General features: G+C 46.9%; 1 protein-coding gene across 1 annotated transcript in view; it reads right to left on the bottom strand.

Moving 5' to 3' along the window:
- Nucleotides 1-15,084, bottom strand: part of LOC106815212 (chromodomain-helicase-DNA-binding protein 2-like) — a 54,172-nt gene extending 39,088 nt beyond the window's left edge. The window contains 3 exon segments of the mRNA XM_014819640.1: nucleotides 1,180-1,393; nucleotides 14,460-14,573; nucleotides 15,005-15,084. Coding sequence (XP_014675126.1) covers nucleotides 1,180-1,350 — 171 coding nt within the window. The 5' untranslated portion in view covers nucleotides 1,351-1,393; nucleotides 14,460-14,573; nucleotides 15,005-15,084.
- Nucleotides 15,085-18,741: the final 3,657 nt, after the last annotated feature.

Raw genomic sequence — 18,741 nt, 5'->3', positions numbered from 1 at the left:
AGAGAGAAGACTGAGGGACATAGTAAAGAGAAAGAAAGAGAGAGACGGAGAGAGGGAGCGAGGTGAGAGTTTAGTAATGAATAACAACCGATGCAATAATAATGATAATATAACACAGAAAACCTTAAAATTACTATTATGCCCTAGCATCAATTGTAATTAAAACGTATGTGTGGATTTATTAACCCTAAGATGTTCACGGTGCTACATATAAACCCAAAAATATTTCCTCACATAGCTTCATATCTGCATTCACGGAATTTCACGTGAACATGATGAATTTTTATAATTAATTAATTAAGTCGTATAAATTCTCCAACCATGATTGGCCAATACCATTCAAAACTTTAAACCACAAGTTTTTGGAAATAGCGGCCTGTTCTCATATAAAGAACTGGTAACCTTTGAGCAGGATTAGCTATTTTTCTGGATTTTACTGTAGGTTATGTAGTACAAATAAAATTTTCAAACTCAGGACTGGCTGGGTTTTTATAGACTTAGTCAAGACTAACTCAACTGAAGACCATTCGATGTAAAAAAAAAAAATCACTTGAGGTTGTATATATACAAGAAGACGAACCAATGGGGGCAATGCAGACAGCACTCGTTCAGACCACAAGAATCTCAAATGTTTCGTTTCACAGAACACCTCGCACTGTCCTTTACTACAGACTCCAACGGAATTTTAAAATGCATTGAACTACAACATCTCTTCCCAAAGAAACCGAACCAGTAAAAAGTAAAATCAGTAAGAGTAAGAAAAGAGTAAGGAGTAATAATTCTTCAAGGAATCGCACCAAAATCCAAAAGGGTAACGACATCGGCCACTCAGAAGACCTCCTAGTGACAAATAAAGATGTTTACACGTGAAAACACCAATCGTGCGAAAACCCGTCCTCTCTTAGATCGCTCTGTAAATTTGGAAAGCCAGCAACGTCTAAACTGTCTGCAGGATCCAAAGAACGAGTCTGTGGCCTTCACATGCACCTTAACAGCAGCGATTCTCGAAAAAAATTCAGCACAAATTATATCGCCTTTGCTCGACGGCCAAGAGACGGAGTGACCCAGTGCAATCAGGCTGGGGGGGCACGTGCCCACAAATTTTCTGTGCCCCCCCCCCAGGTGCCCCCACTGAAAATTCATGCTTGATAAAAAAAAATGGCGGCGGAGACGACGTACGTGTTTGATGTCGCTGCTTCGTCGCTGCGCCCTCCGCGCTGGCTTCTTCGTCCGCTCAGCATCCGACCCGTCTTCCTCCTCCTCCTCATCCTCCTCCTCCTCATCCTCCTCGTCGTCGTCGTGGCTGTCGGGCTGCCGCGAGGCGTCGTCGTCGGGACTGTCGTCCGCCATCCGCGTCGACTCATCGTCCAGCGTGTCGTCGTCCACCGTCGACCTGCGGGGGGAGCGGGGTCAACCATCGTCATCATCACGGTCATCACCATCATCACAGTCATCACGGTCATCACCATCATCACTTTCATCACCATCATCACGGTCATTACCATCACCATCATCATCATCACCATCACCATCATCACGGTCATCACCATCATCATCATCATCAGTAGCAGCAACAACAAGAACAGAAACAGCAGCAGCAGTAGGAGTAGCAGCAGCAGTAGTAGTAGTAGCAGTACCACCACCACCAGCAGCAGTAGCAGCAGCAGCAGCAGCAGCAGTAGTAGTAGCAGTACCACCACCACCAGCAGCAGTAGCAGCAGCATTACCATCATCATCACCATTGACATCGCCATCATCCTCAACATCAGTACCAGCAGCAGCAACTATATTATTTCACTAGAAATCATCTAAGCAAAGATAAATGTGTGTGTGCATGTGTGTGTGCCTGAACATGTACACTGCATGTAAATACCTGTAATTAAAATAAATACAATGCAACCATACATATAGAATTGTTCCCAGTGTCGATATATTCATCTGTAACTCGACATTCACCTACACTGACTTTTGACCTTTTCTATCAAAATATGCTGCTATTCAATAATAATTGAATTTATCCATCATGGGTACAAACAGTATAATTAATTATTTACGGTCTAGCGCTTAAGATAGGTGGGTGCGTCATGTATTAAAGCCGTATTATGCGCATCCAAACGCTAATTTCTCCAGTACTAGACTAGCAAATACTTCGTGTCATGCATAATTACACTACCTTATGGAAAAATAAACTCTAGTTCCTCCAATTTCACTGCGCGTTTGCTTAAAACCCACAAGAAAGAGGTGCGAAATCTGGTAATCTGGCGCCAACGCTAAATTGTTTGGCAAACAATTTCGCCAAGAATCGGTTAGGTGACGTCACATGTTTTTATCTTTGCTAGCCTACACCCGTACCGCTGTACCGCAGCACCGCTGCACGGTTGCTTGGCAGGGCAACGCGAAAGTGTCGACAACAACATCGGAGAATTTGAATAACATTGGAGGTATTTTCAAATGCCTTTTATAAGACAACGCGCAGGGAAATGGGAGGAACTAGTTTATTTTGTCATAAGGTAGTGTTATTATGCATGACACAAAGTATTTGCTAGTCTAGTACTGGAGAAATTAGCGTTTGGATGCGCATAGTGCGGCTTTAAGAACCCAGCAACAGCATAAGCACACCGATCAATAAGCCAGCTTACAACAACATTCTCCCGTCCTATAAATACACCGCGGCGGGACAGTGCTGCCATCGTGTGGCAAAAGCACAAACAAACGCTGCACGTTATCGATGCGCATCTAAAAATAGATTACGTCACTCCGGTGCTGCCACCCCTTAGTGGAAATACAAACTAAAATTCACAAATTCCATCAGTACTTTTCATTCAAGATGGACGACCAGGGAATTTATCCTTGTTGCGTGTTAGGACACGACGTGACGCGCTCCCCCACCCCCTGTATGTACCTGAATGACAGGTATGCACGCAACTCTCTGGCAACTCATCAGACAACAACATCTTGTACAGCATACTAATGAGCAACAAACAGACATAACTATCACATCATCCTGTATTAGACAAGAGTGAACAAGATGGATCCACACAGTCACATAGTCACATAGTCACATAGTCACACAGTCACAGTCACATAGGAGTATGGTGCCTAGCTAGTACATAGAGAGGGAGCAGGAGGGGGAGGAGGGAACAGAAAGAGAAGGAAGGGGAAGAAGAGGAGGGCAAGGAAAAGGAAGGCATTTCATAATTACTACACAACTGTACAGTAGATAAAGAGGGATGCAAAAGGGGGAGGTGCAATGGAGGGAGAGAAGGGGGAGGAGGAAGAGGAAGAGGAAGAGGAAGAGGAAGAGGAAGAGGAAGAGGAAGAGGAAGAGGAAAGGGATGGGGACATTAGATAAGGAGGGTGGGTAAGCTTATACATTAGATAGGGAGAGGGGGTCAGCTTATACATTAGATAGGGAGGGTGGGTCAGCTTATACATTAGATAGGGAGGGTGGGTCAGCTTATACATTAGATAGGGAGAGGGGGTCAACTTATACATTAGATAAGGAGAGGGGGTCAACTTATACATTAGATAAGGAGAGGGGGTCAACTTATACATTAGATAGGGGGGGTGGGTCAGCTTATACAATAGATAGGGAGAGGGGGTCAACTTATACATTAGGTAGGTAGGGTGGGTGAGCTTATACATTAGATAGGGAGAGTGGGTCAACTTATACATTAGATAGGGAGGGTGGGCCAACTTATACATTAGATAGGGGGGGTCAGCTTATACATTAGATAGGCAGGCCTCGACGCTTATTTTCAGATCTGGTTGTCCTGTCTTCATTCTGTTCTTGTCCAGAGCAACAAGAAGCAATTTTTACTTGTCCAAAATTTACTTGTGCAATCTATGAGCCGTTAATGTCCTCTTTTGGTTCAGTGCATATCATATTATCAGGAGTGTATAATATAGAGATCTATATTATATAAATAAATAAATATATAACATATATATAGATAGATGTAGATATATATATATATATTATACACTCCTGATATTTTTGCCAGTATTCCCTGCATGCATATAGGCTCGCACATACCTAGGCATGTGCCTGCGCACGTTTGCATGCGTGTGTGCGTGTGTATTACACTTACAGTATATATACCGTAATTACTTGTGTATAACTTCAATAAAAAAAATCAGGAGGTGCGACAGGCTAAGAAATCTTGTTAATGTACCAATGTTTGTACCAACCTTTCAATGCAAAATATTGGGTGCGACTTATAATATACATGAATTATACTTATACACGAGTAAATACAGTACATGTAAAATCGTAATGAAATTCACACATTTATGTTTGCATGCTGGCACGCTCATTGTGTGTCATTACCGATTGCAGCTTTTTCCTCAATCACAGGAAAGAGTTTTGCTGTTGTCCTCTCATCCCAGCGATACCCACCCCCTACATATTCAGTAATGAATATGCCCCAACCGACTTATAAACAATCGTACCCCCCCACCCCAGTACATAAATCAATGCCGCCATGCATTGCCGCTCTGAATACAGGGATGAGATTGGATAATTTAATTTTCAGCTGAAATTTTAATTAGCAAACAGAGGAGCGAGCAATGCGAGGACCGTAGGTCATCGCCATGCTAGGGGGATCCGAGGTGCCACGCCGGCATGCCCCGCGCTAGACGCGACCGGAAGCACAATATAAATTTATTTTAAAAGAATGGGGCATAATTGTGGCATTCTAAGCTATGTCTGAAGCAAATAGTTAGGAACTCTTGAATCACCTTTCAAGTTGTCAAAGGTATCAAAAAACAACTATATATAGTGAAATTCATGCCGGGGCGTGAAAAATACGTCAAGTATTTTTTTATTAAATGTCTAAGACAGTAATATGATTTGGAGTTTTTTCTGTTTCCACCGTACCCGTCGCTTGCAATTTGTTTACTAATAATCACAGACACATAAGCTGCCAATTGCTGTGCGACCCAGTAGGATTTGAATGAATAAACACAAATGCGAATAACAATCAGTGGCATAGCATGCCACACACATGCACCACAACATTGTAAACACCGGTCCCCCCAGGTCCCACTCAGGCATGGGCCGTTACTTGATCAGCTACCTTCAAATGTGTTGCCCTCTACTGCAGCCTGTGAACCCAGGAAATATCTTTCTGCGGTATCGTCAAAAAACACAGATAACACTGTATAGCTTTGCGCTGTCAGCCACTGTCCTACAACTCACAAGTCTACAGTCTCTACAGTCAGGTGCTGTTGATGGTAATATAATTAAATTGTGTTTACGCCCCCCTTCCCACAATTTTCTCTAAACGATATTCTACGGACGCTTTCACAAAATTCGACCCCTGGGACATCGTCAAATCCGGCGGAATTCTTCCGCGATCCGCGGCAAAGAATCTGCATCCCTGTGAATAAATCTGTAAAATCGGTAACTATGGTGTCGGCGGCGCTGCTTTTCAGGGCACTCTTTGAAAAAACGTTTGAATGAGAATGTGTGGCGATTAGCCAGCCTGGACGGTCAAAGGATGTTAAGAAATTAAACAACTAGAAACTTTTCCAAGTCCGATCCGAGCTGGTGTGCCAACTAGCATAGAGAATAAACTTGTCCGAAAATATGACTATTCACCTTGTCCGGGCAATCGGAAAACCAAAACCCGTTAAGTGTCGCATGGGCGCATGATAGGGCTGGCGGGGTCAGCTTAGTACATTAGATAGGGAGGGTGGGTCAGCTTCTACATCTAGATAGGGTTTGGGGGGCACGCTATACCATTAGATAGGTGAGGGGGCGACTTATACATTAGAGTACGGACAGAGTGGGCCAGCTATACATTAGATTGGGAGAGGGGCAACTTATACATTAGGTAGCGGGAAGAGAAAAAAAATTCATCTCTTAACGAGATCACGCTACCCTCTTGCGACGCGGCGCTTCTTGGGCAGTCGGTGCTCGTCGCATGCAAACCGCGACGTCCGGATTCCGATCCAGATTCCGATCAAGAATCGCTCCCTCCGCGCGATCCGGCACTTGCTTTTCTGTAAATCGACACTACGATGACTTCAGACTCTCGCACCTGCACACAAAACTGCGCCATATTTAATGTCGATGCTAATTCTAAACGCGTTCGAAACGCGTGCCATCGCGCGCGCCGACGAATTCAAAAGCGTCCACAACGTTTTAAGTCGGCGTGCATTTTAATATCTGCCTCTCTATTCATCACGGTTTCGAATTTACGTACGCAAACGATGCAAACTGCACACCACCGCACTACATCGCCCGTATATCACTGCACCAGCACCCACGCAGTCCCAGACCGTAAACCGGAACAATCTCACAATGTGGCGACCAAATTCGGAGAAGTTCCAAACGACGGTTGTCTCGCTATCGCCGCGTTCCCTTATCCCTACAACAACGTGGCCCGCAGACCCCTCCCTCAGCCACCGTGGTAGGGGCGGCCGCCGCCGCTTGACGGCTCCGTCACCCGGCACTTGGCCCATAGAGGGTCCACCGCTTCAACACTGCCCGCTGTCGGACTCCCGACGCTGGACATCCCGACACACTGTGGCGGGGGGTTCGAGTCGGACAATGCGTTCTGCGGAACAGCCTGATATGCTCACTGCCCCCTCCTCCTCCCCGTCCTCCGCCGCCGGCTGCCGCTCGGCAGCGCTATCCGTGCGCGCCGATTCCTTCCCGCATGGCACCCTGGCCGCTTGCACTCCTCCCTTACCTTCTCCTTCTTGCTTTGGCTTTCCGTCCCGGCCTCCTCCCTCCTCCGCTCTCTCCGGCCAGCCCATGCAAGCGCCCGGCACTCTTCAGCCTCCCCAATCCCTCTTGCCGCCAAAATCGTTCACTCCCAGCCCGCGGCCCGTCGTCCCGTCTTCTCCGGCGCCGCACCGCGCAGTCTGATTGGCGAGCCACGCGACGGGATGTAAGTGGCGAGCAGAAGCAGATTTGATACATCGCTCTTCTTCGCGAGACAAACTCGACCGTCACCCCTGACCCGACCGCGACTCCCGGCGGGACCTGCCGGGCCCGCGCCCCGCGGCCCGGCCCGCACGCGTCCTTGTCCGCGCTCGCGCCGTTGCGAAGAGCCGAGAGTTGTGCGCTGAAATGTCTTGAATCCCAGAGATGCAACACTGTCGCATACCAGATAGAGAGATATGAAAGATTCTGCTGCGAGATTGCTATTGAGGATGTTGTACGTGAAGCGACGATGTCGAGCAAGAGAGAAGAGAAAGAAGATGTGGAGAAGACCGTGTGTGCGTGTGTGCGTGCGTGGTGTGTGCTGTGAGTGCCTGCATAGGCGTGTGTGTGTGTGACTGTGTGTGTGGTGTGTGTCGCTGCATGTGTTGCTGTGAGTGTGTGTGTGCTGCTGTGTGTTGTGTGTGTGCGTGCATGCGTGTGTCGATGTGTGTGTGTGTGTGCTGTGTGTAGTTGTGTGGGTGTGTTGCGTGCATCGTGTCGGTCGTGTGTGTGGTGTTGTGTTGAGTGCAGTGGCCGGTGTGTGGTGTAACTGTGTGTGTTGTGTAAGCTGTGTGGTGTGTGTGTAGTGTGTGCGTGTGTGTGTGTGTGGTGTGTGTGTGTGTGCTGTGTCGCTGCTGTGTGTGTGTGTGTGTGTGTGTGTGTGTGTGTGGTGTGTGCTGTGCTGAGAGAGAGATGAGAGAAAAGAGATGTTGAGAGATATGAGAGGCGCTGAAAGAGGATGATGAGAGAAAGAAGAAAAAAAGAAAGAAGGAAAAAGAGGGAGAGTGGAGGAGAGGACAGAAAAGAGAGGACTGCTGAGAAAAAAGGAAGAGGCAAGAAAGAAAAAAGAAAAGAGAGAGAGGAGCGGAGAGCAGTGAGGACAGAAAAAAGAGAGAGAGACAGGGAGAGAGAGAAAGAGAAAAGAGAGAAAAGAGACTGAGGGACATAGTAAAGAGAAAGAAAGAGAGAGACGGAGAGAGGGAGGCGAGGTGAGAGTTTAGTAATGAATAACACAAGTTTCGTAATAAAAAAAAAAAAAAAAAAAAAAAAAAAAAAAAAAAAAAAAAAAAAAAAAGAAAAAAAAAAAAAAAAAAAAAAAAAAAAAAAAAAAAAAAAAAAAAAAAAAAAAAAAAAAAAAAAAAAAAAAAAAAAAAAAAAAAAAAAAAAAAAAAAAAAAAAAAAAAAAAAAAAAAAAAAACAAAAAAAAAACAAAAAAAAAAAAAAAAAAAAAAAAAAAAAAAAAAACAAAAAAAAAAACAGAAAAAAAAAAAAAAAAAAAAAAAAAAAAAAAAAAAAAAAAAAAAAAAAAAAAAAAAAAAAAAAAAAAAAAAAAAAAAAAAACAAAAAAAAAAAAAAAAAAAAACAAAAAAAAAACAGAAAAAAAAACTACCAAAATAGCAAAACAGGTAAGCAATCCAAGCCTGAATGCAATAATAATCGATAATATTAAACACACAAAAGTTAAAATTTATCCTATTATGCCACATCAGTCATCAAATTGTAATTAAAACGTATAGCGTGTGGATTTAGTTACCACGTAAGATGTTCAAGCGGGGCTACATAAACCCATTAAATATTCTTCCAACCATAGGTTCATATCTGCCATTCTCGACGATGCAATTTCACGTAAACATGGATGCATTTTTATAACTTAAATTAATTAAGTCGTCAAAAATTTCCCAACCATGATTGGGACCATACCATTCAAACAACTATTAAACCTACACAGTTTTTGGAAATAGCCGCCTGTTCGTCCTAATCAAGAAACTGGTAACCGTTGAGCAGGATTAGCCTATTATTCCTGGATATTTACTGGGGCACGGTTATGTAGTACAAATAAAGATTTTCAAAACTCAAGTGGACTGCTGGGTTTGTTATAGACTTAAGTCAAGACTCAACTCAACTGAAAGACCACTCGATGTAAAAAAATAATCACTCGAGGTTAACATATATATACAAGACATGACGAACCCCAATGTGCCGGCAATGCAAGACAGCGCACATCGTTTCAGACCAAAAACAAGAATCTCAAACTGTTTCGTTTCATCAGAACACCGTCAACGGCACTTTCGCTTTACTACAAACGCACTCCGAAAGGACATTCTTAAAAAATGTCATTGAAACTACAACATCTCTTTCCAAAGAACCGGAACCCGTCAGAAGAGTAAAATCCAGTAAGATTAAGAAAAGATGTAAAGAGTAAATATAATTCTCAGGAATCGCACTAAAATCTCAAAGGGGTAAACGACATCGCCCTCAGAAGACCTCCCTAGTTGACAAATAAAGAATGTTTACTACGTGAAAACACCGAATCGTCGCGAAACCCGTCCTCTCTTAGATCCTCTGTACAATTCTTGGAAAAGCTCCAGCAACGTCTGAAGACATGTCTCGCCAGATCCAAAGAACGAGTCTGTGACGCTTCACACTGTCACCTTACAGCAGCAGATACAGCTGCCAGCAGCAGACCTTCAGCGATTCTCCAAAACGAAAATTCAGCAGCAAATTGTAATGACGGGCCCTTGCCGATCGGCCAAGAGATGGAACGTGACGCGCAAGTGCAATCTAGGCTGGCGGGGCGCACAGTGGACCCCCCAGAAAATCATTTCTGTGCCCCCCCCCCAGGCTGCCCCCGCCACTGAAAATCATGCCTTGATAAAAAAATAGAATTTAATTAAAAAACAATGCCGTAGAACAGCTATACAATACAAAGAAAAGCTTATATATTGGTGGCCCACTCCCCCCCACCAAAAAATGAAGGCCGCGACCCAGTGCGCCCAGTCGCTGAAAAAAATCTCAGCCTCACGCCAACTGAGTGGCAATAATCTCGCTCATCCTGCGCATGGATCTGCCTACGGATGAGTGAAAAACCTTCTGTAAACCGAGTGCAAAAAACCTTCGGCATCCAAAGACCAGAGGCCGGAGCGGTCCCACATTCGACAGATGCCTGGGGATGACCAACGCTAATTTAAGGTCACTCACTAGCATCAGTGACAATGTAAGGTCACTCATTATCATCAATGATAACGTAACATCACCCACTAGCATCAATGACAACATCATCAATGACAACCTCTGGAGTGTGACGTCATCATGCGGAATGCAAGGACTCGTCTCGCGAACGTTCCACGAGCTGAAACCTGCTGCAAGATTCCATCTAAAAATCATAGCCAAAGCAGTTCCACTGAAGCCTCCAAGGATTCGAATCCCTGCGTCTCGACGCCAACCGTCCGGAGAACGGGAATTTCAATCTTCATCGGGGGAGTGCAGGACATCTACGAGTTCAAGCTTGGATCCTTCAGAATCCGTCGCCATCGTTCTAACGTCCCGAGGTCGTGACGTCACGCGGGACGACGGACGATCGCCAAGAACCATCTGACGGGTTCGATCGTTCGAGCAGCGATCGACTCCTTTCGTCGAACAGCCGAAATAAACGACGTGAGACCGACCCCCCTGTGACTCCGCCACCGACGGCCTTCTCGCTACAATATAGACAGGTAAGCCGTAGAAGCTTCCATACGTTCGAACACGATCCTTACCGAGTACAACTCGTCTTCCATCAACATCCCCTTAGCAAGGACCGTGTTGACTATCCGCTCGTCCGCAATGGGTATTCGCCATCGCTAACTACTGCCTTCCATCTACGCGTCGAACGTGAGAGACATTCCAGGTGCAATGCTCATCGAAAATAACGTCATCGTCAACGACGGTTTGGAGCCATTCTTGCGTTGCCGAGTGCGGGCAGGCGGGTGACCACAATAGGGGCAAATGCTCTTCACAGAGTGATTTCTCATGATTCACAAAAAGTCCCAAGGGGTTGTCTCGATTCGGAACTCGAAACGTGCGACGAAGGCATGCCGCGCCGATCTAATAGACGTTGAAATGCACGAGCAGTTAAATCTAGACTCGTACGCACGCTATGTATGAAAGACATCTTGCTCCTTCACACACCTGTTGCTTCAACTAACTTCAGCTCTAAAGACCCATGGCGGGCGTAGACAAATACTCTCACATAGTTTGCGATGAGATACATCTCGACGTATACGAAATCAGAGTGCACGCTTGGGAAGCGAAGATTCGGGTTTCGCATTGTATACGTATTGTTTTCTGTATTACCTACCACTATTAAAAAAATAACAAAAGTGGGACTTCCTTAAAAGCCATAAACGACTAGTAAGCAATGTGGTATTCATGGTGAGCACTAGTAAAATATGAGCCATAGACATATATATACGCCTAGTGAGAGCCCGAAACGGGCATTACACAGAATAATAATGTAGTACAAATGTCTATCGCTATAAAGTTCATAGATCATCTTTTGTTCAAATTCTTTAGTCTTCGTTCACTTATTCTTTCATACTGTTTGACTCTCTTTATGTTGAAGCATTCACAAGTTGTATGCACAAGACCTCTCCACTCCTGTCTGTTGTCTACAACATTCCTCTACTGATCAAGAATATTACCACACCTCAGAGCACCTTTGCAGGTATCCTTATATCTCAATTTAGGACAACCAACAGATCGGGATCCATTTGCTAGCTCGCTGTATAGGAGTTCCTTTGCTGGTCTGTCATTATCCATTCTACAGATGTGGCCAAGCCAACGCAGACGACTTCTAACTAGCTTCAACTCGATGTCTTCAACACCCGCTCTGTTAAGGACCTCCTCGTTACTGATGTAATGATCCCATTTAATATGCATGATACATAGCCATGACATAGCATGGGAGCCATAGACACCAGTTGATGTAATGACGAAGGCATTGTATTACCAAGGATCCTGTGACAAATCTCCTACCATTGTATTTTTTCAACAATTACACCTGTTGACAAATTAGACAAACTTTACGTGTAGTATTGCTCTGTGAAAAGCGTGTATTAACAACACATAGTAAAGCACTCCACAATCACACAAGACTTGACACCCAGCACGACCACTAGCGATTAAATTCCAGCAAAATAATTAAATCAATTATTTCGATTGCAATCCTTACACGTACAAAATCAGCACATTCTGCTAAATTTGCTGCAGCAAGTTACGATTCACCTCTGAACGCTTAGTTTTGTTGCACAACTCATCTGTACCCTCTGTCTAGGCACATTTACAAAAATTACCGACGAGACAATTGTCACTATAATGTCAAATATAGCACCTCTAGCCCGGCTGATACCTGTTAATGAGAATAATAATACTACTGACGTTCGTAACGAACAGGTAAACGGTGCTAACATATTACCAACTTGCAGTATGATGTACGAACCAAACATAATCGCGTTCATAAATCGCCACGAACATCGCAGGGAAAACGTCTGGGCATGACCACGTCGACAGAATACACATTCAAATTACAAACTGGTGTGCAAAGAACAGCAAATAACAAAAATGGGTCCCTCCCAAAATCTTACGGTTACACCCCGATTTGATAAGTATGTGTATGAGCAACACACATAAAAATTTTGAGGAATGTTCTCAATCATATAAAGCATAAAAATTCACTATTTGTTACAGGTGACAATATCCTGTGCTACCTGATTGAGCAGTATAAAGCTCATGTTCAAAAGCACTCATTAAACATGCTACACAAAATGGATGCCAAATCTGGGCGTGGCTCAGCAAGTTGCATTTTCGACAACGAACTACTAGTCAAATTATCGCTGATTGGGAATGAAAATTAATAACACGTGAATTTCTGCATACTGTCACCGTAATAGTGGTCATTTTCCAATTTTACTGGCATGACAACCTCCAATTGCAATTTGGGATTTTGGAACCACATGTTGCGCAAAACACACACAATTTGGTGTAAAACATGGACAATTTTGATTGCTATAACAATAGGTAATGGAATACACAGTACTGGACTACGTTTCATGGATTTAAAGAATGGCTGATTCCAAAAATGGGTACCCAATGGATTTTCAAGATTTTGAGGTCATTTGAAAGGCTTTGCAAGGACAATGTAATTTTGAGAAATACAGCAATGTTCAACGTTATTTTTCAAGAAAAAACAGATGGCGAAGTTCAAGATGTGTCCTAAGCTACCGTCAATTCAGAAACATAATAGTCAAAAGTTTCATTTATCTTCCCACTATAGTTGCCACACCTTAAAAAATTAAGGTGTGGCATACGCTAAAGAACTAAGAAACACCAGTTGTTTTAAAGATAAACAATATTTACTGGAATTTACGAAAGAATTGTGATTTAACAAGGTAAGCAGAGGTTCCAATCGAGAGTGAATGCCAAATCATCAGTTTCTTCAGCCAAACATACTGGCTGATATTAGTATATCAAACTGGACAGTATACAGGTAAAACAGAGGAAACACGGCAAAAGACGTCAATTTCGACTGGTGATTGTAATTATGAGAGGGATTTTAACTTACCTGGCTCATTCTAATGTTTCCACTTGCATTTGGTACGTGTTGCTCTATTTCAACATTCCACTGCAGGTGCATTCAAATTTACGACAGTTTTAATGCAAACAGCCACAACTGGAAAGCAAGCTGAAAATATTTATGTGATCACAGAGTATAAAAACAGCTAATATAGATGTAGAAAATAATGTTTTCTCACAATTACATTCGGAATTTTCACGGAACGGCCATTTTGATTTTTCACAAAATACAAGGAAATGTCTTCAATCACGTAAAATCACAGATAAATCGCACGATAATCAAATTTTGTCTTCTTTCCATGGTCTTGAAACTAGAAAGACGTAATTTTTCACTCTGTAAAGTACTATGTTCTATAGAGACGCTAGATTATTACGTTATTCTGCGAGCCGCCTAAGACGAATCAAACGCACCGAGCTAAATCGGCCATGAATGTCCTCGTCGGTAGCAAGCGCCATCTAGTTTCGAAAATCGGTGATATCCGGGTGCATACGTGGTGGTACCCAATGGACGACCCATATACACACACACAAGCCATGCACGCACGCACATACACATGGTATATAATTTAAATTGTTACCCCCCTCCCAATTTTCTCAACGAATTTAGACGTTTCACAAAATCGACCCCTGGGACTGTCAAATCCGCGGATTTCCGCGGATCCGCGCAAGAATCTCATCCCTGTGAATAAATCTGTAACGGTAACAGTGGGTGTCGCGGGCTGCTTTTTTCAGGGACCTTTGAAAACGTTTGAAGTGAGAATGTGGTGGGATAGCGCCCTGGGTCAAAGGATGTTAAGAATATTAAACAACTCGAACTTTTCAGTTGTCCGATCGGGCAACTAGGCAAGAGAATAACTTGTCCGACATAGACTTTCACTTGTCCCGGGCAATCGGACAACCGTTAAGTGTCGAGGGCTGATAGGGGCTGGGGGGTCAGCTTATACATTAGATAGGGAGGGTGGGTCAGCTTCTACATTAGATAGGGGTTGGGGGGTCAGCTTATACATTAGATAGGGTGAGGGGGTCAACTTCTACATTAGATAGGAAGAGTGGGCCAGCTTATACATTAGATTGGGAGAGGAGGTCAACTTATACATTAGGTAGGGAGAGGGGTTCATCTCTAGTAGACACGTACCTCTTGCTCGGCCGGCGCTTCTTGGGCAGTCCGCTGCTGTCGCTATGGCTACCGGACCCGGATTCCGATCCAGATTCCGATCTAGAATCGCTCTCCGATCCGGACTTGCTTTTGCTGCAACGGACGTACGATGACTTCAGACTCTCGCACGCACACAAACTGTGCATATTTAATGTCGATGCTATTTCTACGTTCGAACGCGTGCATGCGCGCGCGACGAATTCAGCGTTCCAACGTTTTACCGTCGTGCATTTTTAATATCGCCTCTATTCATACGTTCGAATTTACGTACGCAAACGATGCATGCGCACACGCACACACGCCTTACACAGGCACGCACGCACGCACCCACGCAGTCCCAGACCGTAAACGACATCTCACAATGTGGCGACAAATTCGAGAACGTTCCAAACGACGGTTGCTCGCTCGCGTTCCTCCGTACAACGCGCCGTGGCCCGCCGACCTCTCCCCACGCTCGCGTGTAGGGGGCGCCGCCACCCGCTGACCCGTTGCCGCACTTGCCCATAGAGGGCGCCATCGCTCACCTGCCGCTGTCGGACTCCGACGCGGACGCGTTCTCCGACGCCGAATGCTCCTCCCCCTCCTCATCCTCCTCCGCTGCCGCCGCTGCATCCTCCCCCTCCTTCTCCTTCTTCTTTGGCTTCACGTCCTCGCCTCCTCCCTCCTCCTCCTTCGCAGCATCAGCAACGGCATCTTCCTCCCCATCCTTTCCGCCATCGTTCACTCCGCCGCCGTCGTCGTCCGTCTTCTGCCGCGCCGCCACCGCCGTCTGATTGGCTAGCACCGACGGGATGTAGGTGGCGAGCAGAGCAGATTTGATCTCGCTCTTCTTCGCGGGAACGTCGACGCACGACTCGCCCCCGCCGGGCCCCGCCGCCGCGGCCGCCGACGCGTCCTTGTCGCTGCTCGGCGCCGGTTGGAAGAGCGGAGAGTTTGCGCTGAATGTCTTGAATCCAGAGATGCCAAACTGTAATGAGAGATAGAGAGATATGAAAGATGTGTGTGAGATGTGTGTGTGAGATGTGTATGTGAGATGTGTATGTGAGATGTGTATGTGAGAGAGATGTGAGAGAGAAAGAGATGTGAGAGACGTGTGTGCGTGTGTGCATGCGTGGTGTGTGTGTGTGTGTCACTGTGTGTGTATGTGTGTGTGTGTGTGTGTGTGTGTGTGTGTGTGTGCGCTGCAGGGGCGTGTACAGGGAGGGGGGGGTCCAGGGACCGGATCTCGCCCCTCCCCCTGGCTCGCGCAGAAACGCATCTGGGGGGTCTCCTTTCCAGAAATTGTTTCGTGGGGGGGGCCCCCATACGCGCCCCCCCTTCGCGTGCTCGCTACTGTGTCCCCCCTATTTCATAATGGATCTTGCTGCGCCTGGTAATCGGGTACACGGAGATACACGGCACGTCACACGCGGGTACACGCACGTAACACTCAGGTACACCGCAGCGTACTACGCAGTATAGCACGCAACCGTACCGCGGTCTACGCACAGTAGTCACGCGGTACACGCCCGGTGCGACGCGTGGTAGTCACGCACATATACGCAGGTAACACGCGACGTACACGCGGGTACACGTACGTAGCACGAGATACACGCACGTACACCCGGGTACACGCACGTGCACGCGGGTACACGCACGTACACGCAGGAATCGCACGTAAACGCGGGTACACGCCACGTACACGCAGATAAACGCAACTGTGGTACGCGGGTGAGCCGTCACGTACAACGCAGCGTACACGCACGTACACGCGGTAATGTACGTACATCGCAGATACACGGCACGTAACACGCGGGTACACGCACGTACAGCGGCGGGTACACGCTACTTGGGCATCGCGGTACGGGTGCGCACGTACACGCACGTACACGCGGTGCACACGCACGGTACACGCGAGGGTTGGCCATGTTACACGCGTACACGCAACGGTACACGCGGGTACGATCCGCCTGCACGCACGTACCAGCTCGCTAGGTAAGCAGCGCACGTACCCCGCGCAGATACACGCCCCGTACATCGGCGGTACACGGCGCACGTACACGCGGTCTACAGGCACGTGGCACGCGGGTTATACACGCCCAAACATAACACGCACCAGTACACGCAGTACACGCGGGTAGCAGCGTACGTACACGCAGATACACGCACGTACCCACGGCGGTACACGTTACGTACACGCGGCGGTAGCACGCACGTGCATGGGCGGTACACGGGCACGTACGCGCAGATGAGCACGCTACGTACACGCACGTACACGCACGTGCAGCGCGGGTAGCACGCACGTAACGCACGTACACGCGGTTACACGCAGGTACACGCAGCGTAACGCGGGTACGACGCACGTACACCGCAGATTACACGCACGTAGCGATCGCGGTACACGCAGCGGGTGCAGCGCGGTACACGCCACGTACACGCAGAATACACGCACTGTACACCGTGGTACAGCGGCACGTACACGCAGGTAACGCACGTGCCCGGGCGGGTACACGCACGTAAAGCGCAGGTACACGCACCGTAAGCACGGTATGGGGGCGGTACATGGTACGTACCGCAGATCCACGCCGTACACGCGGGTACGACCACGTACACGCGGGTACACGCAACGTACAGCACGGGTACACGCAACTTGCAGCGAGGGTACGACGCACGTCACGCCACGTACAGCGCGGGTCCACGCATGTTACACGCGGGTACAGCCCGCACGTACAGGCGACGCCAATACACGCACGTACAACACGCGGGTACACGCAGGAGGGGGTTTATTTGTGTACACGCGGTACACGCCACGTACCACGCGGGTACACGCGACGTACACACTGGGTACAGGCTCACGTGCACGAGGGTACACGCAGCGGTACACCGCACGTGAGCACCGCGGTGTACACCGCATGTACGTGCGCGGGTACGCACGCACGTAACACGCAGATACACGCACGTACACGCGGTATAGCACGCACGTGCAGCGCGGTACACGCACGGTACTACGGCACGGGTGCCGCGCGGTACCAGCGGAGATACACGTCACGGCTGACACGCGGTATCCGCACGTACACGCACGTACACGCGGGCACACGCACGTACCACGGCAGATACACGGCAGTACACGCGGGTACACGTCACGTACACTGCGGGTACAGGGGGGTGTCGCACGTGCCTGCGTAGCACGCACAGTTACAGCGCAGCGTAGCACGCGGGTAACAAGCGCAGCATACACTCTCACGTCGGAGAATACACGCACGGTACACGCGGGTACAGTCGCACGTAAACACGCACGTACACTGCACGCCTGGTACACGCGGGTACGTGTCGTGTATCTGCGTGTCCGTGGCGTGTATCCGCGTGTACTGTGCGTGTATGCTGTTCGTGTAACCTGCGTGTGACGTGGCGGTGTAATCCGCGTGGTAGCGTGCGTGATCTGCCGTGTACGTGCGTGTACCTGCGTGTACGGCGCGCGTGTACGTGCGTGTATGCTCCGTGTACCCGCGTGTAGCGTGGCGTGTATTTCGTGCGTGTACGTGCGTGTGTACGCCGCGTGTACGTGCGTGTACCCGGCGCATCTGTGCGTGCCTGCCTGAGCAGCCATTGTTTACAAAATTGCCTAGCTTAGCCTCGTTTTCGTGCGATGACCCCAGGTCATTAATAATATTTAAGACTGGTGTATAGACTGTACCCTGTCACAAACCCTCGTCCCTGATAGAATTTAATTATGATACTCTATACTTACAACATACGATAAAATACAACTACTGATGCGCGACACTTCCATTATAAACTAATTGCTACCGAAACAATTTCGCTCCGTCTCCAATCAATGAACTGCCATCAGATCGTGCGGCTTTATAAACCTGGCTGTACTATACGTACACCACATAGCCCACTTTTGTTACTCGTGTCCGCATATAGTCTCGTAAAACGTATTATCAGGTATTCCTTATCACGTGATACTCTCAAGTGAATAATTATTATTGACCAATAGCACTAAAACACGAACTATGGTCAATCCTATGCACGCTAGCAATTAAGGTCATTGGGTGACGCTATTACAACAAACGGTAGAAATATACGAAATTTGGTCTCAACAAATGTTATAAATACACTAATTATTAATTAATTAATGCACAGTCACTGACAGCTGAAGGGTTGAAAGCTGCATTCAGCCAGTAATTTCTAACCGGCTTTATCTATTGCAGGTGTCAGACAGTAAGCGCCAATTATTGTATTCAGCAAACGGTGGCGACAGGATGAGACGCTTGGCACG

The sequence above is a fragment of the Priapulus caudatus genome, unplaced genomic scaffold, assembly GCF_000485595.1.
Source record: "Priapulus caudatus unplaced genomic scaffold, Priapulus_caudatus-5.0.1 Scaffold1065, whole genome shotgun sequence".
Taxonomy (NCBI): domain Eukaryota; kingdom Metazoa; phylum Priapulida; class Priapulimorpha; order Priapulimorphida; family Priapulidae; genus Priapulus; species Priapulus caudatus.
The sequence above is the reverse complement of the archived record's forward strand: the minus strand, read 5'-3'. Positions and strand labels throughout refer to the sequence as shown.